At 48.0% G+C, this 19,360-nt stretch overlaps 1 protein-coding gene across 1 annotated transcript in view; it reads left to right on the top strand.

Moving 5' to 3' along the window:
- The first annotated feature begins 261 nt into the window (after positions 1-261).
- LOC119965014 (hexokinase-1-like) overlaps positions 262-19,360 on the top strand; it is a 75,093-nt gene continuing 55,994 nt past the window's right edge. The window contains exons 1-2 of the mRNA XM_038795219.1: positions 262-507; positions 5,139-5,287. Of these exons, the coding sequence (XP_038651147.1) occupies positions 300-507; positions 5,139-5,287 (357 nt within the window). The 5' untranslated portion in view covers positions 262-299. The remainder of the gene's footprint in view (positions 508-5,138; positions 5,288-19,360) is intronic.

Genomic DNA, 19,360 nt, shown 5'->3' with positions numbered 1-19,360 from the left:
CAACACGATGGGGGGTATCCTCGATGTGGAGATGGGACAAGGACTGTGTATTTGATTCTTCAAATGGCCAAACAAACCTTTCAAATATAAGAAGCCAGTACAAATCAAATGAGGAGAAATGTAGACAGTGACCAACAAGGCAGGCTGACGGTGGCTTTCCTGCTTAATAATAAAGTCACTGAAAGTTTATTGTAACTGAGTCAATCTGAATGCAGCCAATGTTGCTGTTCCAATTTTGTTTTAAACACTTGTTCTTGCTCCAGATTCTCAGAGACCCTGACAGTGTGAATAACATTGTCATGGCAATGATCAGGACCCCCCGAGTGGCTGCTCTGAACCCCGAGGTCGACCAAATCCTCAAACCATTTAATCTGAGCAGAGAAAAGCTGATGTTAGTGATGTGCAGGATGAAGGAAGAAATGGCGATGGGCTTGAGCATCAAAGGACAGCAGGAAGCTTCCCTCCGTATGCTGCCCACATTTGTACATTCTCGACCTAATGGTACAGGTGAGTTCGAGCAGAAATGAGGAGACTCTGGAAACAATATTTTTTTTATAGATGTTTTTTATTGGGTTTTTGAACAAAGTATATTTACAGTTATGTATACAGAATAATACATATATATATATATACATATATATAGAGAAGCGAAGAGAAAAAACTCTGGAAACAATATTAACAAACGATTGATAATCATACAATCATAGAATTTGCAGAAGGAGGCCATTTGGTCCATCAGGTCAGCTTGTGCCCCACACCTCCATCCTATCCCCGTAACCCCACCTAACCCTTTGGACCATAAGAGGCAATTTTGTATTGCCAATCCACCTAAACTGCACATCTTCGGACAGTGGGAGAAAACCGGAGCACCCGGAGGAAACCCACCCAGACACGGGGAGAACGTGCAGACTCCACACAGACAGTCACCCAAAGCCGGAACTGAGCCGGGATCCTGGAACTGCGAGACAGCAGTGCTAACCACTGTGCCATCGGGCCGCCCTGATAATATTTATAAACAATTAATAATATTGATAAACAAATGTCAATATTGATAAATCATTAAAAATATCATATCAATAAATGATTGATGATATTGGTAACTGATTGACAATAATGATAAACTAGCAACAATGTTGATAAATCATTGAAATATTAGTGAAGAATTGACAATATCAATAAATGGTCATCGATAATCGATTCACAACAATGATAAATGATTAAGAGCATAAATAATCAAATCACAACATTTGTGATTGACTCAAAATACTGATAAACAGATGATAGATAGTAGTCAGTGAGGGTGACGGGGGTCAGTGAGGGTGATGGGGTCGGTGAAGGTGATGGGGTCGGTGAGGGTGATGGGGTCGGTGAAGGTGATGGGGTCGGTGAGGGTGATGGGGTCGGTGAAGGTGATGGGGTCGGTGAGGGTGATGGGGTCAGTGAGGGTGACGGGGTCAGTGAGGGTGACGGGGGTCAGTGAGGGTGATGGGGTCGGTGAAGGTGATGGGGTCGGTGAGGGTGATGGGGTCAGTGAGGGTGACGGGGTCAGTGAGGGTGACGGGGGTCAGTGAGGGTGATGGGGTCAGTGAGGGTGATGGGGTCAGTGATGGTGATGGGATCAGTGAGGGTGACGGGGTCAGTGAGGGTGATGGGGTCAGTGAGGGAGATGGGGTCAGCGAGGGTGACGGGGGTCAGTGAGGGTGACGGGGTCAGCGAGGGTGATGGGGTCAGTGAGGGTGACAGGTCAGCGAGGGTACTGGGGACAGTGAGGGTGATGGGGTCAGTGAGGGTGATGGGGGTCAGTGAGGGTGATGGGGTCAGTGAGGGTGATGGGGTCAGCGAGGGTGCTGGGGACAGTGAGGGTGATGGGGTCAGTGAGCGTGACGGGGTCAGTGAGGGTGACCGGGTCAATAAGGGTGATGGGGTCAGTGAAGGTGACAGGGTCAGTGAGGGTGAAAGGGTCAGTGAGGGTGATGGGGTCAGTGAGGGTGATGGGGTCAGTGAGGGTGATGGGGTCAGTGAGGGTGATGGGGTCAGTGAGGGTGGTGGGGTCAGTGAGGGTGCTGGGGTCAGTGGGGGTGATGGGGTCAGTGAGTGTGATGGGGTCAGTGAGGGTGATGGGGTCAGTGAGGGTGATGGGGATCAGTGAGGGTGATGGGGTCAGTGAGGGTGATGGGGTCAGTGAGGGTGATGGGGTCAGTGAGGGTGACGGGGTCAGTGAGGGTGATGGGGTCAGTGAGGGTTACAGGGGTCAGTAAGGGTGATGGGGACATTGAGGGTGATGTGGGTCAGTGAGGGTGATGGGGTCGGTGAGGGTGATGGGTTCAGTGAGGGTGATGGGGTCAGTGAGGGTGATGGAGGTCAGTGAGGGTGGTGGGGTCAGTGAGGGTGGTGGGGTCAGTGAGGGTGCTGGGGTCAGTGAGGGTGACGGGGTCAGTGACGGTGATGGGGTCAGTGAGGGTGATGGGGGTCAGTGAGGGTGATGGGGTCAGTGAGGGTGACAGGGGTCAGTGAGGGTGATGGGGTCAGTGAGGGTGATGGGGTCAGTGAGGGTGATGGGTTCAGTGAAGGTGACGGGGTCAGTGAGGGTGACGGGGTCAGTGAGGGTTACAGGGGTCAGTAAGGGTGATGGGGACATTGAGGGTGATGTGGGTAAGTGAGGGTGATGGGGTCGGTGAGGGTGATGGGTTCAGTGAGGGTGATGGGGTCAGTGAGGGTGATGGTGGTCAGTGAGGGTGATGGTGGTCAGTGAGGGTGGTGGGGTCAGTGAGGGTGCTGGGGTCAGTGAGGGTGATGGGGTCAGTGAGGGTGACAGGGATCAGGGAGGGTGAAGGGTTCAGCGAGGGTGATGGGGTCAGTGAGGGTGACAGGGGTCAGTGAGGGCAATGGGGTCAGTGAGGGTGATGGGGTCAGAGAGGGTGATGGGGGTGAGTGAGGGTGATAGGGTCGGTGAGGGTGACGGGGTCAGTGAGGGTGACGGGGTCAGTGAGGGTGATGGGGTCAGTTAGGGTGATGGAGGTCAGTGAGGGTGATGGGGTCAATGAGGGTGATGGGGTCAGTGAGGGTGATGGGGTCAGTGAGGGTGATGGGGTCAGTGAGGGTGGGGGGTCAGTGAGGGTGCTGGGGTCAGTCAGTGTGATGGGGATCAGTGAGGGTGATGGGGTCGGTGAGGGTGATGGGTTCAGTGAGGGTGATGGGGTCAGTGAGGGTGATGGGGTCAGTGAGGGTGATGGGGTCAGTGAGGGTGACGGGGTCAGTGACGGTGATGCAGTCAGTGAGCGTGATGGGATCAGTGAGCGTGATGGGGCCAGTGAGGGTGATGGGGTCAGTGAGGGTGACAGGGATCAGGGAGGGTGAAGGGTTCAGCGAGGGTGATGGGGTCAGTGAGGGTGACAGGGGTCAGTGAGGGCAATGGGGTCAGTGAGGGTGATGGGGTCAGAGAGGGTGATGGGGGTGAGTGAGGGTGATAGGGTCGGTGAGGGTGATGGGGTCAGTTAGGGTGATGGAGGTCAGTGAGGGTGATGGGGTCAGTGAGGGTGATGGGGTCAGTGAGGGTGATGGGGTCAGTGAGGGTGATGGGGTCAGTGAGGGTGATGGGGTCAGTGAGGGTAATGGGATCAGTGAGTGTGATGGGGTCAGTGAGGGTGATGGTGGTCAGTGAGGTTGATGGGGTCAGTGAGGGCGATGTGGTCAGTGAGGGTGACGGGGTCAGTGAGGGTGATGGGATCAGTGAGGGTGATGGGGTCAGTGAGGGTGATGGGGTCAGTGAGGGTGATGGGGATCAGTGAGGGTGATGGGGATCAGTGAGGGTGATGGGGTCAGTGAGGATGATGGGGTCAGTGAGGGTGATGGGATCAGTGAGTGTGATGGGGTCAGTTAGGGTGATGGGGATCAGTGAGGGTGATGGGGTCAGTGAGGGTGATGGGGTCAGTGAGGGTGATGGGATCAGTGAGGGTGATGGGGTCAGTGAGGGTGATGGGGTCAGTGAGGGTGATGTGGTCAGTGCGGGTGATGTGGTTAGTGAGGGTGACAGGGATCAGTGAGGGTGACGGGGTCAGCAAGGGTGATGGGGGCAGAGGGTGACAGGGGTCAGTGAGGGCAATGGGGTCAGTGAGGATGACGTGGTCAGTGAGGGTGATGGAGGTCAGTGAGCGTGACGGGGTCAGTGAGGGTGATGGGGTCAGTGAGGGTGACGGGGTCAGGGTGGGTGACAAGGGTCAGTAGGGATGACAGGTGTCAGTGAGGGTGATGGGGATCAGTGAGGGTGATGGGGTCAGTCAGTGTGATGGGGTCGGTGAGGGTGATGGGTTCAGTGTGGGTGATGGGGTCAGTTAGGGTGATGGAGGTCAGTGAGGGTGATGGGGTCAGTGAGGGTGATGGGGCCAGTGGGGGTAATGGGGTCAGTGAGGGTGATGGAGGTCAGTGAGGGTGATGGAGGTCAGTGAGGGTGATGGGATCAGTGTGGGTGATGGGGTCAGTGAGGGTGATGGGGTCAGTGAGGGTGATGGGGTCAGTGAGGGTGATGGGGTCAGTCAGTGTGATGGGGTCAGTGAGGGTGATGTAGGTCAGTGAGGGTGATGTAGGTCAGTGAGGGTGATGGGGTCAGTGAGGGTAATGGGGTCGGTGAGGGTAATGGGTTCAGTGAGGGTGATGGTTCAGTGAGGGTGATGGGGTCAGTGAGGGTGATGGTGTCGGTGAGGGTGATGGAGTCAGTGAGGGTGATGGGGTCAGTGAGGGTAATGGGTTCAGTGAGGGTGATGGGGTTAGTGAGGGTAATGGGGTCAGTGAGGGTGATGGGGTCAGTGAGGGTGACGGGGTCAGTGAGGGTGATGGGGTCAGTGAGGGTAATGGGTTCAGTGAGGGTGAGGGGCAATTTAGCATGGCCAATCCACCTAACCCGCACATCTTTGGACTGTGGGAGGAAACCGGAGCACCCGGAGGAAACCCACGCACACACGGGGAGGACGTGCAGACTCCACACAGACAGTGACCCTGCCGGGAATCGAACCTGGGACCCTGGAGCTGTGAAGCATTTATGCTAACCACCATGCTACCATGCTGCCCCACTATTTGCCATTTGGAGGGTGAGGGTTCAGTGACCAGGTTGCTGCTGATTTAATTTTGCTCTTTGATCACAGAGAATGGCCGCTTTCTGGCCTTGGACCTTGGTGGCACGAATTTCCGTGTTTTACTGGTGAGGTTTTGTCCCCAGACCAAAGGTGGAAAGGAGCTGATTAATCAAACCTACAGGCTCCCTCAGGAGGTCATGCAGGGGAGTGAAAAACAGGTAAAGTCACAGATAAATACACGAATGGCAGCTGTGCAATCTTAGATCATTGTGTTAAAACCTGTTGTGTAATCAACTATATCCAACTATACCCAACAAGGACACATTCATTCAACCAGCAATTTAATAAGAACATGTCGAACATATGAATTAGGAGCAAGAATAATCTATTTGGCTCCTCGAGCCGCCCTGGCATTCAATAAGGTCGTGCCTATTATGTTTGTGGGCTTAACGCGACATCTCTGCCTCCTCCATAATCTTCAATCCTTCTTGCTCAAAGTTCTGTGAAACACAGGTTTAAATTTGTTCAATGAACCAGATTCCACTGCTCTCTGTGGAAAAGAATTCCATAGACGCTGAAGGAAGGAATTCCTCCTCATCTCCATCTTTAATGGGAGAACCATTATTTTGAAAGTCTGCCTAGTACTCTAGATTCTCCAAGAGATTAAATATTCTCTTTGCATATACCTTGTTAACCCATTTCAGAATCCGATGTTTTAATAAGATCATCTAAACTATAATGAGTATTCCAACCTGCTCAATCTTTCCTTATAAAACAATCCCTTCATCCCTGGAATCAAGAACAACGAAAAATTACAGCACAGGAACAGGCCCTTCGGCCCTCCCAACCTGCGCCAATCCAGATCCTTTATCTAAACCTATCTCCTATTTTCCAAGGTCTACTTCCCTCTGTTCCCGCCCGTTCATATACCCTTCTAGATGCCTCTTAAATTACGCTATCGTGCCCGCCTCTACCACCTCCGCTGGTAAAGCGTTCCAGGCACCCACCACCCTCTGCGTAAAAAACTTTCCACGCACATCTCCCTTAAACTTTCCCCCTCTCACTTTGAAATCGTGATCCCTTGTAACTGACACCCCACTCTTGGAAAAAGCTTGTTGCTATCCACCCTGTCCATACCTCTCATAATTTTGTAGACCTCAATCAGGTCCCCCCTCAACCTCTGTCTTTCCAATGAAAACAATCCTAATCTACTCAATATTTCTTCATAGCTAGCACCCTCCATACCAGGCAACATCCTGGTGAACCTCCTCTGCACCCTCTCCAAAGCATCCACATCCTTCTGGTAATGTGGCGACCAGAACTGCACGCAGTATTCCAAATGTGGCCTAACCAAAGTCCGATACAACTGTAACATGACCTGCCGACTCTTGTCCTCAATACCCCGTCCGATGAAGGCAAGCATGCTGTATGCCTTCTTGATCACTCTATCAACCTGCGTTGCCACCTTCAGGTTACAATGGGCCTGAACTCCCAGATCTCTCTGTACATCAATTTTCCCCAGGACCCTTCCATTGACCATATAGTCCGCTCTTGAATTTGATCTTCCAAAATGCATCACCTCGCATTTGCCTGGATTGAACTCCATCTGCCATTTCTCTGCCCAACTCTCCAATCTATCTATATTTTGTTGTATTCTCTGACAGTCCTCCTCGCTATCTGCAACTCCACCCATCTTAATATCATCTGCAAACTTGCTAATCAGACCACCTATACCTTCCTCCAGGTCTTTTATGTAGATCACAAACAACAGTGGTCCGAGCACGGATCCCTGTGGAACACCACTAGTCACCCTTCTCCATTTTGAGACACTCCCTTCCACCACTACTCTCTGTCTCCTGTTGCCCAGCCAGTTCTTTATCCATCTAGCTAGTACACCCTGAACCCCATACGACTTCACTTTTTCCATCAACCTGCCATGGGAAACCTTATCAAACGCCTTACTAAAGTCCATGTATATGACATCTACAGCCCTTCCCTCATCAATTAACTTTGTCACTTCCTCAAAGAATTAACCCACTGAATGAACTGCTTCCAATGCAAGTATATCTCTCCTTAAGTAAGGAGACCAAAACTATACTCAGTACGTTAGTTGTGGTCTCATCATCGCCCTCTACCATGAAAGCACTATTTCCCTATGTTACACTCCACCCCACTTGCAATGAGAGCCAAGTTTCCATTTGTCTTTCCAATCAATCGCTGGAAATATGTTAATATTTGAATTCCAGGACACCCAGAGGGATTCTGTATGACAGCATTCTGAAATCTTTCTCTGCATTTAAATCATGCATTGTTTTTCCATTCTCCCTGTTGAAGTGGACAAGTTCACATCTTTGCACATTATACTCTACTAGATTTTCGCTCACTAATTTAGCCTATCTATATTTCTTTACAGACTCTTTGTATTCTCCTCACAACTTGGTTTCTCCCTATCTTTGTATCATCAGCAATTTGGCTACAATACAATTGGTTCCTTCATCTAAGTTTTTCGACGCCAGCACTGATTCCTGTGGTACTCCGCTCGTTAGCTTGTTCTCTGTTTGCTGTTGGTTAGTTATGGTGGCCATGAAGGACATCATCAATAAATCTTCCCATGGACTTTGCAGAGTATGAACTTCCCTATTGAGCGGCTGGGAGCTAGCACAATGGGAAACAAGCAGTGGTGGTTTAAAACCAGCTGCTTCAATCGGCCCGGTGTTCTGTCGGTCCCCGGGCTTGGACTTGTGCATTGTAAATCACGTCTGCAACCTTTACCGTTATGTGTCGGAAGACTGGCCTTAGCGAGATTATTACATTGACGACAAGGAATAAACAAGTTTTTTCCTCCGAGTAACCTTCATTGTCGAGAACAAGCGACTTCTCCAGTAAGAAAAGAAAATGACCTCCTTCAGTAAACTTGAACCCGATGGTGTAAGTGGAGAAGGCGCTACACATTTCACAGAGCATATGCATTACTTCTTCCAGATACACACAAGATAGACACACAGTGAAGGAATAGAGGAAGGATTAACATATCGGGAATTGGAGGAAAAGGTTTGAGATTAATTTTGCTGCTGGGGTTGTGGCCTCCGTAGGCATCATTTTTCTCCAAAATGTCACCCCCTGGGAAATCGATTTACCCAAGAGATTCAGGTCGGTGCAATTCTATCCTTCCACCAGCAGATAGTGCCTCCGTCTGCCTGAGATATTACTGGAGCTGTGTCCCTGAGACTTTACTGCAGACTCCATTATGTCGAGTCTTCCTTTTCTGCTGGTCTGATCTCTGTACATAGACTTTGGCTGGATCGTGAAGAGCGTCCTCAGACTGTGCTTTTCTCAGACAATTAGACAGAGGATTAAATTGTTACAGACCTGGTGGGAGAACCTGTTTGCAGCCTTTCAAACCAGTAATCCCTTTCACAGGTCTGACTACCATCTGCATACTTTTAAGTAGGAGTACCTTTCACAGGTCTGGCTGGGAGCCTCTTAAATCACTTTAGCAGAGAGAGAGAGAGAGAGCATGGTAGCACAGTGGTTAGCACAGTTGCCTCACAAAGCCAGGGACCTGCGTTCAATACCGACCTTGAGTGACTGTCAGTGTGGAGTCTGCACATTCTCTCCATGTCTCCGTGAGTTTCCTTTGGGTGCTCCGGTTTCCTCCCATAAGACCATAAGACATAGGAGCAGAATCAGGTGATCACAGGTCGGCGCAACATTGAGGGCCGAAGAGCCTGTACTGCGCTGTAGTGTTCTAATGTCTAATTAGGCCACTCAGCCCATCGAGTCTGCTTCGCCATTCAATCATGGCTGATATTTTCTCATCCCCATTCTGCCTTCTCCCCATAACCCCTGATCCCCTTATTAATCAAGAACCTATCTATCTCTGTCTTAAAGACACTCAGTGATTTGGCCTCCACAGCCTTCTGCGGCAAAGAGTTCCACAGATTCGCCACCCTCTAGCTGAAAAATTCCTCCTCATCTCTGTTTTAAAGGATCGTTCCTTTAGTCTGAGATTGTGTCCTCTGCTTCTAGTTTTTCCTACAAGTGGAAACATCCTCTCCATGTCCACTCTATCCAGGCCACGCAGAACCCTGTAAGTTTCAATAAGATCCCCTCTCATTCTTTTAAACTTCAACGAGTACAGACCCAGAGTCCTCAAACGTCCCTCATACGACAAGTTCTTTATTCCAGGGATCATTCTTGTGAACCTCCTCTGGACCCTTTCCAAGGCCAGCATATCCTTCCTTAGATATGGGACCCAAAACAGCACACACTACTCCAAATGGGGTCTAACCAGAGCCTTATACATCCCCAGAAGTACATCCCTGGTCTTGTATTCTAGCCCTCTTGACATGAATGTTAACATTGCATTTGCCTTCTTAACTGTCGACTGAACCTGCACATTAACCTGAAGAGAATCTTGAACAAGGACTCCCTTCGTGCTTCTGCTTTCCGAAGGATTTCCCCGTTTAGAAAATAGCTTATGCCTCAATTCCTCCTTCCAAAGTGCATAACCTCACACTTTTCCACATTGTATTTCATTTGCCACTGCATTGCCAACTTTCCTAGCCTGCCCAAGTCCTTCTGCAGCCCACTTGCTTCCTCAATACCACCTGCTCCTCAACAGATCTTTGTATCATCTGCAAACTTAGCAACAGTGCATTCAGTACCTTCTTCAAGATCATTAATGTATATTGTGAAAAGTTGTGGTCCCAGCACAGACCCCTGAGGCACACCACTAGTCACCAGCTACCATCCTGAAAAAGACCCCTTTATCCCCACTCTCTGCCTTCTGCCAGTCAGCCAATCCTCTATCGATGCCAGGATCTTACCCTGAACACCATGAGCTCTTAACTTATTTAACAGTCTCCTATGCGGCACCTTGTCAAAGGCCTTCTGGAAATCTAAATAAATCACGTCCACTGGTTCTCCTTTGTCTAGCTTCCTTGTTACCTCCTCAAAGAACTCTAACAGATTTGTCAGACATGACTTCCCTTTGACAAAGCCGTGCTGACTCAGTCCTATTTTACCATGCACTTCCAAGTGCTTCGCGATCTCATCTTTAATAACAGACTCTAAAATCTTCCCAATGACCAAAGTCAGGCTAACCGGCCTATAATTTCCCATCTTCTGCCTCCCTCCTTTCTTAAACAGTGGTGTTACATTAGCCACCTTCCAGTACTCTGGGGCTCTTCCTGTTTTCAGTGATTCCTGAAAGATCATCACTAATGTGTCCACAATTTCCTCAGCTATCTCTTTTAGGACCCTGGGGTGTAGTCCATCCGGTCCTGGTGACTTATCCACCTTCAAACATTTCAGTTTCCCCAGAACCTTCTCCTTAGCAATGTTAACTGCACTCACCTCCGCCCCCTGGTTCTCCTGGAGCTCTGGCATCCCACTGGTGTCTTCCACCATGAGGACTGATGCAAAGTAACTATTCAATTCGTCTGCTATTTCTCTGTTTCCTATTATTACTTTTGCAGCCACGTTTTCCAGTGGTCCAATGTCTATTTTTGCCTCTCTCTTACCTTTTATATATTGAAAAAAATCCCTACCTATCTTCCTTTACATTACTAGCTAGCTTGCACTCATACTTAATCTTCTCCCCCATTATTGCTTTTTTAGTTGTCCTCTGCTCGCTTTTAAAGGCTTCCCAATCCTCTGCTTTCCCACTAATCCTCGCCACTTTGTATGCTTTTTCTTTAGCCTTTATGCTGTCCTTGACATCCCTCGTCAGCCATGGATGCCTTGTCCTCCCCACCCCCTCCTTGGGATGAATTTCTGTTGTGCCTCCCTAATAACCCCCAAAAACTCCTGCCATTTCTGTTCCACTGTCTTCCCTGCTGGGCTCCTTTCCCAATCAACTCTGGCCAGCTCCTCCCTCATGGCATTGTAGTTACCCTTATTTAACTGTAATATCGTTACATCTGATTGCAGCTTCTCCCTCTCAAACTGCAGGGTAAATTCTATCATATTGTGGTCACTGCTCCCTAAGGGTTCCTTCACCTTAAGTTCCCTAATCAAGTCTGCCTCATTACACATCACCAAATCCAGAATTGCATGTACCCTAATAGGCTCTGTCACAAGCTGCTCCAAAAAACCATCTCTTAGACATTCCACAAATTCCCTTTCTTGGGATCCGCTACCAACCTGATTTTCCCAGTCCACCTGCACGTTGAAGTCCCCCATGATTATTGTAATATTGCCTTTTTACATGCCTTTTCTATTTCCTGATTTATTTTCTGTCCCACATCCTGACTACTGCTGGGGGGGCCTGTACATAACTCCCATCAGGGTCTTTTTACCTTCGTGATTCCTCAACTCTACCCACAGAGATTCTATGCCTTCTGATTCTATATCACTCCTTGCTATCGATTTAACTTCATTCCTTACTGACAATGCAACCCCGTCCCCTTTGCCCATCTGCCTGTCCTTTCGATAGGACATATATCCTTGGATATTTAGATTCCAGCCCTGATTCCCTTGCAGCCACGTCTCTGTGATGCCCACAACATCGTACCGGCCAATTTCAATGCGCATAACAAGCTAATTTCCCTTGTTCCGTGTACTGCGCACATTTAGGTACAATACCCTCAATCCTGCATTGGCCACCTCCCTTCTCACACTCTCCTCAGTCACTGTACCCAGTACTGTGGCCCTTTTTGATTTTTGACTGTGGCTTCTCTGCATTACACTTTCCCCCTTCCGGCTTTTTGTTTCCGGCCCCATTTTACTTCCCTTCGACTTCCTATATTGGATCCCACGCCCCTGCCACATTAGTTTAAACCCTCCCCAACAGCTCTAGCAACACCCCCCCCCCCTTCAGGACATTGGTTCCAGTCCTGCCCAGGTGCAGACCATCTGGTTTGTACGGGTCCCACCTCCCCCAGAACCGGTTCTGATGCCCCATGAATTTGAATCCCTCCCTCTTGCACCATCTCTCGAGCCATGCATTCATCCTATCTATCCTGACATTCCTGCTCTGACTAGCTCGTGGCACTGGTAGCAATCCTGAGATTACTACCTTTGAGGTCCTACTTTTTAGTTTAACTCCTAACTCACTGAATTCAGCTTGTAGGACCTCGTCCCGTTTTTTACCTTTTGTCGTTGGTGCCTATGTGCACCATGACAGCTGGCTGTTCACCCCCCCCCCCCCCCCCCCCACCCCCTCCAGAATGTCCTGCAGCCGCTCAGAGACATCCTTGACGCTTGCACCAGGGAGGCAACATACCATCCTGGAGTCTCGATTGCGTCCACAGAACCGCCTGTCTATTCCCCTTACGATCGAGTCCCCTATCACTATAGCCCTGCCAGTCTTCTTCCTGCCCTGCTGTGCAGCAGAGCCAGCCACGGTGCCATGAACCTGGCTGCTGCTGCCTTCCCCTGGTGAGCCATCTCCCTCAACAGTATCCAAAGCGGTATACGTGTTTTGCAGGGAAATGACTGCAGGGACACCTGCACTGCCTTCCTACTCTTGCTCTGTCTTTTGGTCACCCATTTTCTACCCCCTCCGTAATTTTCACCTGCAGTGTGAACAACTCGCTAAACGTGCTATCCACGACGTCTTCAGCATCGTGGATGCTCCAAAGTGAGTCCTTCCACAGCTCCAGAGTCGTCAAGCGGTCTAACAGGAGCTGCAACTGGACACACTTCTTTTTTTTAAATAAATTTAGAGTACCCAATTCATTTTTTCCAATTAAGGGGCAATTTAATGTGTTCAGTCCACCTACCCTGCACATCATTGGGTTGTGGGGGCGAAACCGACGCATGCACGATGAGAATGTGCAAACTCGACATGGACAGTGACCCAGAGCCGGGATTGAACCTGGGACCTCGGCGCCGTGAGACTGCAGTGCTACCACTGCGCCACCGTGCTGCCCTTAGACACACTTCTTGCACGTGAAAGAGCCACAGTCAGTGGACGTGTCCCTGAGCTTCCAGATCACCCACGAGGAGCATGCCACGGGTCTGGGATCTCCTGCCACCTTAGGTTCTCTTCTACAACTACAATTCCAAAATACAAAAGAATAAATAAATAAATAAATGGACAATGACAAGAAAAACTACTTGCCACCCTCCTCCCCAGCCAGATTCAATTCCCACCTCGCTTCAAATTCCCAAACTCACTCTTTGTTGTGTCTCACTCTGGCTGTGTCTTCTCTGGCTCACTGTGAGAACTCACTAAATAGGAACTGCCCCATCGGTCCACATAGCAGCTTGTAGCGGGGTGCAGTGGGGTGCTGTAACACCAAATCCATAAAACATGGAGCATGATATGAGATAGCAATTGCCGAGTACCCTCTCCTCTGTAGTGATCTCTAGATGTGCATGTACACAAGGGGTTAATGTGTAATCAGTAGCACGACATGATCACTAGAGGGCCGGACCAACAGGGGTATAAAAGGCAATCACATTGGGTCTCTCTCTCTTTCTCTTGGGTGCACTGTTACTAGAGCAATAGCAGATTAGTTCAGATAGCTAGTGGAGTTATGTATAGTTACTGTGGTTAGATCTTGTTCACCTTATCACTAGTATCAAAGTTAAAGTAAAGAACTCATGCAATTATTTTTATAGTTACTCAATGAAACTTTTTTTAACGACTGCACGAGTTCGAGTCTTCTTCATCGAGAATCAGAAGACCTCAACATTAACCAAGGATTGAGTAGCACATGTTACCTACCACACAGGTAACAAAACATGATACCAGGCGTGTTGGCTTTAACAGAACTAGTTAGATTAGGTTAGACAAAAAGAGAAGAAAATTCAGACCTGATATTCGACTCTGGAAGACTTTGCAGCAAATGGATCCTCGACGACTAACTATGGGACTTATTGGATCTCTGGGGCAGCTGGAAACAACCGGTAATTTAAGTTATGACTGGAAAAGATTTGAACAGATATTCCAAATATTTATCGCAGCTAATAATTTAAGCATGGTCTCTGGCGAAACAAAAATAGCACTACTACTCTCAATAGGAGGGCATGAAACTAGAGAAATCTACAATTGCTTTAATTATTTAAAAGGTGAAGACAACACCAAATTAGAAGTAATACACAAAAAAGTTGATGAACACTGTAAGAGTCTGGTGAGATGCTGCAAAGATTTAACTCTTGTCATAAATGCCAGAGAAACGGAAGGATTTTATTAAATCTCAAGTTAATACCACAAGGCTGCGATTATGTTGATTTCAGAGACACTATGATAATGGCTCAATTAATTTATGGACTACGTGGCAAAAATTTGAAGGAAGAACTTTCACAAGATAAGTATCTAACTCTAGAAACTGCTATACAAAAATGCCTTGCTTATGAACAAAAAAAGAATCAATATTTTGAGTCTTTACAATGTCATATGAGAGTACCTTTAAGAAATGGGTGTTTAAGAAATGTATGTTTATCAGTGATGTCAGAGTGTGGATGGAGCTGGGCTGTCTGTCAGCTTTTTATTTTCGTTTTAGGCTGTTTGCTGCCTAATCTCTCTCTGTAATCCAAAGACTGTAAATCGATCCTGGTGATTTAAAACTAAAAACAGTAGTGACTTTAACCTAATGTGCTTCTGTCAAAAGGTGTTTCTTCTGTCTTCTGGATGTTGTTTGAGAAGTTATTAAGCATTACTTTGTGTTGTATTCTTTGGGGGTTGTATTTTAATTAATGGCTGCTAAGATGTTCACTGTATGTTTTAAAAAGGTTAACTGGAGTTCGTAGAATAAACATTGTTTTGCTTTAAAAAATACTTTTCCATTTCCGCTGTACCACACCTATAAGGTGGGCCATGTCCTCCCCATACCACAATCTATTACAAGTTGTGGGTCAGGTGAATTCCATGATACACTTTGGGGTTCTCTACACCCTGGCCCATAACAACAAACACAGAGTCATTATCTAAAAAACAAAATCGATAAAAATGACGCAAAAAGTCACCACGAGGCAGAGGCAGGATTGAAACAGAAGAAGGCAGACGTTCTGAGCGGCAGCCATCTTGCGCATGTCCAGTCTGGCCAGGCCGCACATGCGCACTACACTAAAAGACGAAATCCGGCGAAACAGTGTTCTGCGCATGCGCAAGAAGCCGCGCATTCACAGTTGCGAAAAGAGCGCACAGTAAAGGAAACTCAGATTGCGCATACGCAATCGAGCCCTACGCATGACATCACGAGCAGCATGATATCCGAGGACCTGGACCACGCCCACTTAAAAGGGAAATGCACAAAAATTTAAAAAAAGAAATTTAAAGCTGCAAAACCCAATTTTCTTACCTCAAAAGACAGAACAATTTCTGAACTTACACCAGCAGTTCAAAATAACTTTCACAACATCCTGGAACAAGCACTCTGCACCACCCAACGTGAAGAGCACAATGACAAATCCGAAACCCAAGAAGATGATTTGGTCATTGAACATGAAGAGAACGATAACAACTCCAAAACAATAAGAAATGATTTGTCTACTGACAATACACACAATACAACTCAGACATGGCTGAGTTATACGGATCTGCTGATCACAGCATCAGCAACACGGTTGCAAAGCTCAACACGACTCTACTCATGGTAGATGATTCCAATACCATGATGCCATGGCAGATCGTTGATACATTGGATGACAGCAACCTGTCAAATACCCAAGAAGAAGACAACACCACACAGAGAGCACAGAATGACTCCGTTGAGAGAGCACAGACCAACTTTACAGCAAGAACACTGCACGACTCCACAGAGAGAGCGATGAAAGACTCCACAGAGAGAGTGATGAAAGACTCCACAGAGAGAATTATGACAGACTCCACAGAGAGAGCGATGAAAGACTCCACAGAGAGAGCGGTGAAAGACTCCACAGAGAGAGCGATGAAAGACTCCACAGAGAAAGTGACGCAAGCCTCCACAGACAGCTCGGTGACAGACTCAAAAATGGAAGCAAGCAAACACTCCATAGAGAACGCCATGCATGAACAAGACTATGATGGTCTATGCACCTTATCTGCGCAACCAGCAGCAGTCTATGAAAGTCTACCCAGCTTATTTGAGCCACTAGAAGAACATAGAACATAGAACGATACAGCGCAGTACAGGCCCTTCGGCCCACGATGTTGCACCGACATGGGAAGTCAAAAACTAAAGGCCATCTAACCTACACTATGCCATTATCATCCATATGCTTATCCAATAAACTTTTAAATGCCCTCAATGTTGGCGAGTTCACTACTGTTGCAGGTAGGGCATTCGACGGCCTCACCACTCTTTGCGTAAAAAACCTACCTCTGACATCTGTCCTATATCTATTACCCCTCAATTTAAGGCTATGTCCCCTCGTGCTAGCCACCTCCATCCGCGGGAGAAGGCTCTCACTGTCCACCCTATCTAACCCTCTGATCATTTTGTATGCCTCTATTAAGTCGCCTCTTAACCTTCTTCTCTCTAACAAAACAACCTCAAGTCCATCAGCCTTTCCTCATAAGATTTTCCCTCCATACCAGGCAACATCCTGGTAAATCTCCTCTGCACCCGTTCCAAAGCTTCCACGTCCTTCCTATAATAAGGCGACCAGAACTGTACGTAATACTCCAAATGCGGCCGTACCAGAGTTTTGTACAGCTGCAACATGACCTCATGGCTCCGGAACTCAATCCCTCTACCAATAAAGGCCAACACACCATAGGCCTTCTTCACAACCCTATCAACCTGGGTGGCAACTTTCAGGGATCTATGTATATGGACACCGAGATCCCTCTGCTCATCCACACTGCTAAGAATTTTACCATTAGCCAAATATTCCGCATTCCTGTTATTCTTTCCAAAATTAATCACCTCACACTTCTCTACATTAAACTCCATTTGCCACCTCTCAGCCCAGCTCTGCAGCTTATCTATGTCCCTCTGTAACCTGTAACATCCTTCCACACTGTCTACAACTCCACCGACTTTAGTGTCGCCTGCAAATTACTCACCCAACCTTCTGTGCCCTCCTCTAGGTCATTTATAAAAATGACAAACAGCAACGGCCCCAGAACAGATTTGTGGTACGCCACTCGTAACTGAACTCCATTCTGAACATTTACCATCAACCACCACCCTCTGTCTTCTTTCAACTAGCCAATTTCTGATCTATGAAAGTCTACCCAGCTCATTTAACCAACAAGGAGACACTGAATATCTACCCACTACATGCAAAAACAGTGACAATGTGATCACAATTGACGTACAGGATGTGCAGGATCACAGCAAAACTGACAGATCTCAGCTCGTCTGTACAGAAGCACTCAACAATCAGAGGAGGGCTACTCATGAGTCCAGAGAGACCACGTCAATTGAAATCGTGAAGATTTTGACTCCAGAAGAGGAGCACCATGAGTCCAGAGACCATTTTTTTTTTTTTTTTTTTTTTTGCACTGGAGTGCTGAGCTTGTGGCATTTGAGTGCTACAGTGAGAGTTTGGTGACTGAGGGAGTATAAGGATTCATTTTTATTTAAAGTCTAGTATTCCTTTTATTTAGTTAATTAACTTAAAAGTTGCTGTTTGGTCTATAAGAAGGTGAATTTTGAATCAGCTTTAAACAAGGTTCTACTTGGACTTACTTGCAGCTGGAGCTTGTTAATTAGTTAATTGCATTAGGTCAGTTTTCAGAAGCTAGAGTCACAGTATAAATAGGAGCTAGTTACAGTGCATACTTTGTTTGCACTGGAGTGCTGAGCTTGTGGCATTTGAGTGCTACAGTGAGAGTTTGGTGACTGAGGGAGTGCTGAGCTTGTTGCATTTGAGTGCTACAGTGAGAGTTTGGTGACTGAGGGAGTTAGGTGAGGAGGGAGTAAGGTGCTCCTGACATTTCATTTCCTATATTTATCAAAGAGCGTGAAGGGAGCCAGGAGTTTAGAGTGCAGCTGACTGGAAGTAGAGTCGGAGGGCGGAGGTCCAGTTGGTCCAAGGGGCAGCTAATTATGTAAAGTAAGAGGGGATGGAGGCTTGGGCAGTTGCATGCTCCTCCTGTAGGATGTGGGTGGTGAGGGATACCACTGGTGTCCCCGCTGACTATACCTGCGGGAAGTGCACCCAACTCCAGCTCCTCAGAGATCGTGTTAAGATACTGGAGCTGGAGCTGGATGAACTTCGGATCATCCGGGAGGCAGAGGGGGTCATAGAGAAGAGTTACAGGGAGGTAGCCACACCAAAGGTACTGGACAAGAGTAGCTGGGTTACAGTCAGGGGAAAGAAAACTAACAGGCAGACAGTGCAGGGATCCCTCGTGGCCATTCCCCTTCAAAACAAGTATACCGTTTTGGATGCTGTTGGGGGGGATGACCTACCGGGGGAAGGCCCCAGCGGCCAGGTCTCTGGCACTGAGTCTGGCTCTGGGGCTCAGAAGGGAAGGGGGGAGCACAGAAAAGCAATAGTAATAGGAGATTCAATGGTTAGGGGAATAGATAGGAGATTCTGTGGTCGCGAGCGAGACTCCCGAAAGGTATGTTGCCTCCCGGGTGCCAGGGCCAGGGATGTCTCTGATCGTGTCTTCAGGATCCTGAAGGGGGAGGGTGAGCAGCCAGAAGTCGTGGTGCACATTGGTACCAACGATGTAGGTAGGAAAAAGGGTGTGGAGGTACTAAACAAGTTTAGGGAGTTAGGCTGGAAGTTAAAGGCCAGGACAGACAGAGTTGTCATCTCTGGTTTGTTGCCGGTGCCACGTGATAGCGAGGCTAGGAATAGGGAGAGAGTGCAGTTGAACACGTGGCTGCAGGAATGGTGTAGGAGGGAGCGCTTCAGGTATTTGGATAATTGGAGCGCATTCTGGGGAAGGTGGGACCTGTACAAGCAGGATGGGTTGCATCTGAACCAGAGGGGCACCAATATCCTGGGGGGGAGGTTTTCTAGTACTCTTCGGGAGGGTTTAAACTAATTTGGCAGGGGTATGGGAACCGGATCTGTAGTCCAGCAACTAAGGTAGACAACAGTCAGGACGCCAAAGCACGTAGTGATGCAGTGGGGAAGGTAACAGTGACAAAGGAGAGTACTTGCAGGCAAGGAGATGGGTTGAAGTGTGTATACTTTAATGCAAGAAGCATCAGGAATAAGGTGGGTGAACTTAAGGCATGGATCTGTACTTGGGACTACGATGTGGTGGCCATCACGGAAACTTGGATAGAAGAGGGGCAGAAATGGTTGTTGGAGGTCCCTGGTTATAGATGTTTTAACAAGATTAGGGAGGATGGTAAAAGAGGTGGGGGGGGGGGGGGGTGGCATTGTTAATTAGAGATAGTATAACAGCTGCAGAAAGGCAGTTCGAGGGGGATCTGCCTACTGAGGTA

Source organism: Scyliorhinus canicula, chromosome 4, assembly GCF_902713615.1.
Source record: "Scyliorhinus canicula chromosome 4, sScyCan1.1, whole genome shotgun sequence".
NCBI classification, from domain to species: Eukaryota; Metazoa; Chordata; class Chondrichthyes; order Carcharhiniformes; family Scyliorhinidae; genus Scyliorhinus; species Scyliorhinus canicula.
This window is presented reverse-complemented; position numbering and strand designations above follow the sequence as displayed.